The sequence below is a fragment of the Chrysochloris asiatica genome, unplaced genomic scaffold (genome assembly GCF_000296735.1).
Source record: "Chrysochloris asiatica unplaced genomic scaffold, ChrAsi1.0 scaffold00014, whole genome shotgun sequence".
Lineage (NCBI taxonomy): Eukaryota > Metazoa > Chordata > Mammalia > Afrosoricida > Chrysochloridae > Chrysochloris > Chrysochloris asiatica.
In genome coordinates this window covers 15444741-15447239 of record NW_006408532.1, presented here as the reverse complement: position 1 = coordinate 15447239, position 2499 = coordinate 15444741, and the positions used below count along the sequence as shown (strand labels likewise).

Below are 2499 nucleotides of genomic sequence, written 5' to 3'. Positions count from 1 at the left end.
TGTTTTTCTTCATTTTGAGTTGTGCCCCATCAGCAAATAAAGGTCCCACAGGCTTTTCTCCCATGAGCTTTACTCCATTCACGTCATCATGGTCAACTCTACTTTGAGGAGGCAGCTCTTCCCCAAGCGCATTTTGAGTGCCTTCCAACCTGAGGGGCTCATTTTCTGGCACTATTTCTGACAGTGTTTCTGTGCTATTCATAAGGTTTTCAGTGACTAAATATTCAGAAGTAGTTTGTCGTTCCTTCTTCCTAGTCTGTCTTCATCTGGAAGCTCATCTGAAACCGGTCCACCATGGGTGAACTTGCTGGTATTTAAAATACCCGTGGCATAACCTTCAGAATCACAGCAACTCACAAGCCACCACAGTACAACAAACTGACAGATGAGTGGTGTTGTTGTGTGCTGAATAATTCCGTCTGGTGGTGCTATTTACTGAAAGGAAGAAGGATATGGGAGAAGATTTGCAGGATATTAGGAATACTATATTATAACAAAATCCTTCTGTATGTCTTAGAATTGTAAGGAAATCCAAGGGCTCAAACACATTGTTTCTTTCTCCCTCTGGAATATTTACATCTGGATGGCCAGCGGGACATTCATAGCATGTAAGTACCTGAATAGACTCAGGTATACAATGCAGCTAACAGAACAACGTCTTCCCAAACAGGCTGGAAATCTAGAAAGAAATCTGACCTAACACCATTCTTTCCTGCCTTTTAGATTCTCATGTCTGAGCCAGGGAAGCTTCTACAGAAAGTGAAGGTATGGTTGCAGGAGTACTGGAATGTTACAGACCTCACAGCCATTCTTCTGTTCTCGGTGGGAATGATCCTTCGTCTCCAAGACCAGCCCTTCAGGAGTGATGGGAGGGTCATCTACTGCGTAAACATCATTTATTGGTACATCCGCCTCCTAGACATCTTTGGTGTGAACAAGTATTTGGGCCCGTATGTGATGATGATTGGAAAAATGGTAAGCAGAAACTTCAGATTCCATATCATAAATTCTCAGAGAAAAGTTATAATAATAGGAAGAGAAAAATCATTCTTTGGGGCATGCTATCATGGTCTAAATGAGATGGTCCCTAGGGTTGTATGGGATTTTGTTAGTTTGTTTTACATAACTTTTTTTGGGTGTCTGGGATTTTTATAATATCGACATGCATTACTGATTAGTTAATCATTACTCACTCATTAACTTACTGGAGGGAAAATGATATGTGTGTGTATATATATATATATTATATATTACATACATACATACATACATACATACATACATACATACATACATATCATCTATTTTGTGCCAGGCACTGGGCTAGGAGTTGCATCTACAAAGTTGCTCTTTCCAGGAGTTGGAAGGTAAGAGGAAAAAAGAGAGACCATAATTACCATACAATATGAGTATGCTAAAATACAGATCTATTAAAGTACAACAGAAGCAAATAAAAGGGACCATCAGTCAAGGAAGGGTTTGCATAAAGGTTACATTTTAGCTGAGTCTAGAAGAAAAGTGGCTCTCCACTCCATAATTTTAATGATGAGTCAGAAAAATGCCTTACCATACACAAAGGTAAGAAAAAGAGTTTGAGTTGAGGTGAGTTTTAATTGAACATTAAATTCTATCAATACATCATATGTATTGTTATACTTCCAGAAAATAATGTCTCTTAAAGAACCAGTTTCTGCTTGTTTAATTCTTCAAAAAGAGAGTTCCAAGTAGCAGGCTAATATGCTTCTCCACAATAGTGGTGGTCTCATCTCTACTCTCTTTGGCCACATACCAGTTTCCAGACTCCTTCCATGAAGGCAGAGCCATAGCAGGATAGCCTTAGTGTGGAGTTAAGACTATACTGGTAGGCCAACTCCATCCCCCAAATCACTGAAGGAATCAGATCCTGATGCTCAGAAATTGGATGCTTAATATCAATTCTATCACTTTTCCAAGTGTGTCCCTTACCTCACCTTTAGAGGATTCTTAGGGGAAAGACAAATCCATCCCACCTACTACAACAACCATGGCTTACTGAAAAGCCTCTTTGCAAATACCCTCTGCTCACTTTAGACTTCCCATATGGGGCTGTTGAAAACAACAATTGGTCAATATGTGTTTTGTTTTCATTTTTTTTTTGGCTTCACTTTTCACTCAGGTTTTACAATATACATCATTGCTGCTTACATTATAGGAAGCAAATCAATATTTATTAATCATGGAATTCTACCATGAATCTTAAATAACCAGAACTTCTCCTACAAAAATACTGACAAACTCATGCAGAAAAAAATGGAAACTTTAAATACAAAACAAAGAGGTTATGAAGCCTAGAGCAGTTCCTTTGTTGTTGTTAGGTGTCATCAAGTCAGTACAGACTCATAGTGACTTTATACATAACACAACAAAACACTGCCTAATCCTGTGCTCCTCAAATCATTGCTACATTTGAGCCTTTTCCTGCTGCCACTGGGGCACTCCATTTCTTTGGGGGGCGGGGGG

At 39.0% G+C, this 2499-nt stretch overlaps 1 protein-coding gene across 1 annotated transcript in view; it reads left to right on the top strand.

Annotated features, from left to right (window-relative positions):
- The window catches only part of TRPM3 (transient receptor potential cation channel, subfamily M, member 3), an 805178-nt gene that overhangs the window by 709571 nt on the left and 93108 nt on the right, over positions 1-2499 (top strand). The window contains 1 exon segment of the mRNA XM_006834915.1: positions 724-975. Within this exon segment, the coding sequence (XP_006834978.1) occupies positions 724-975 (252 nt within the window).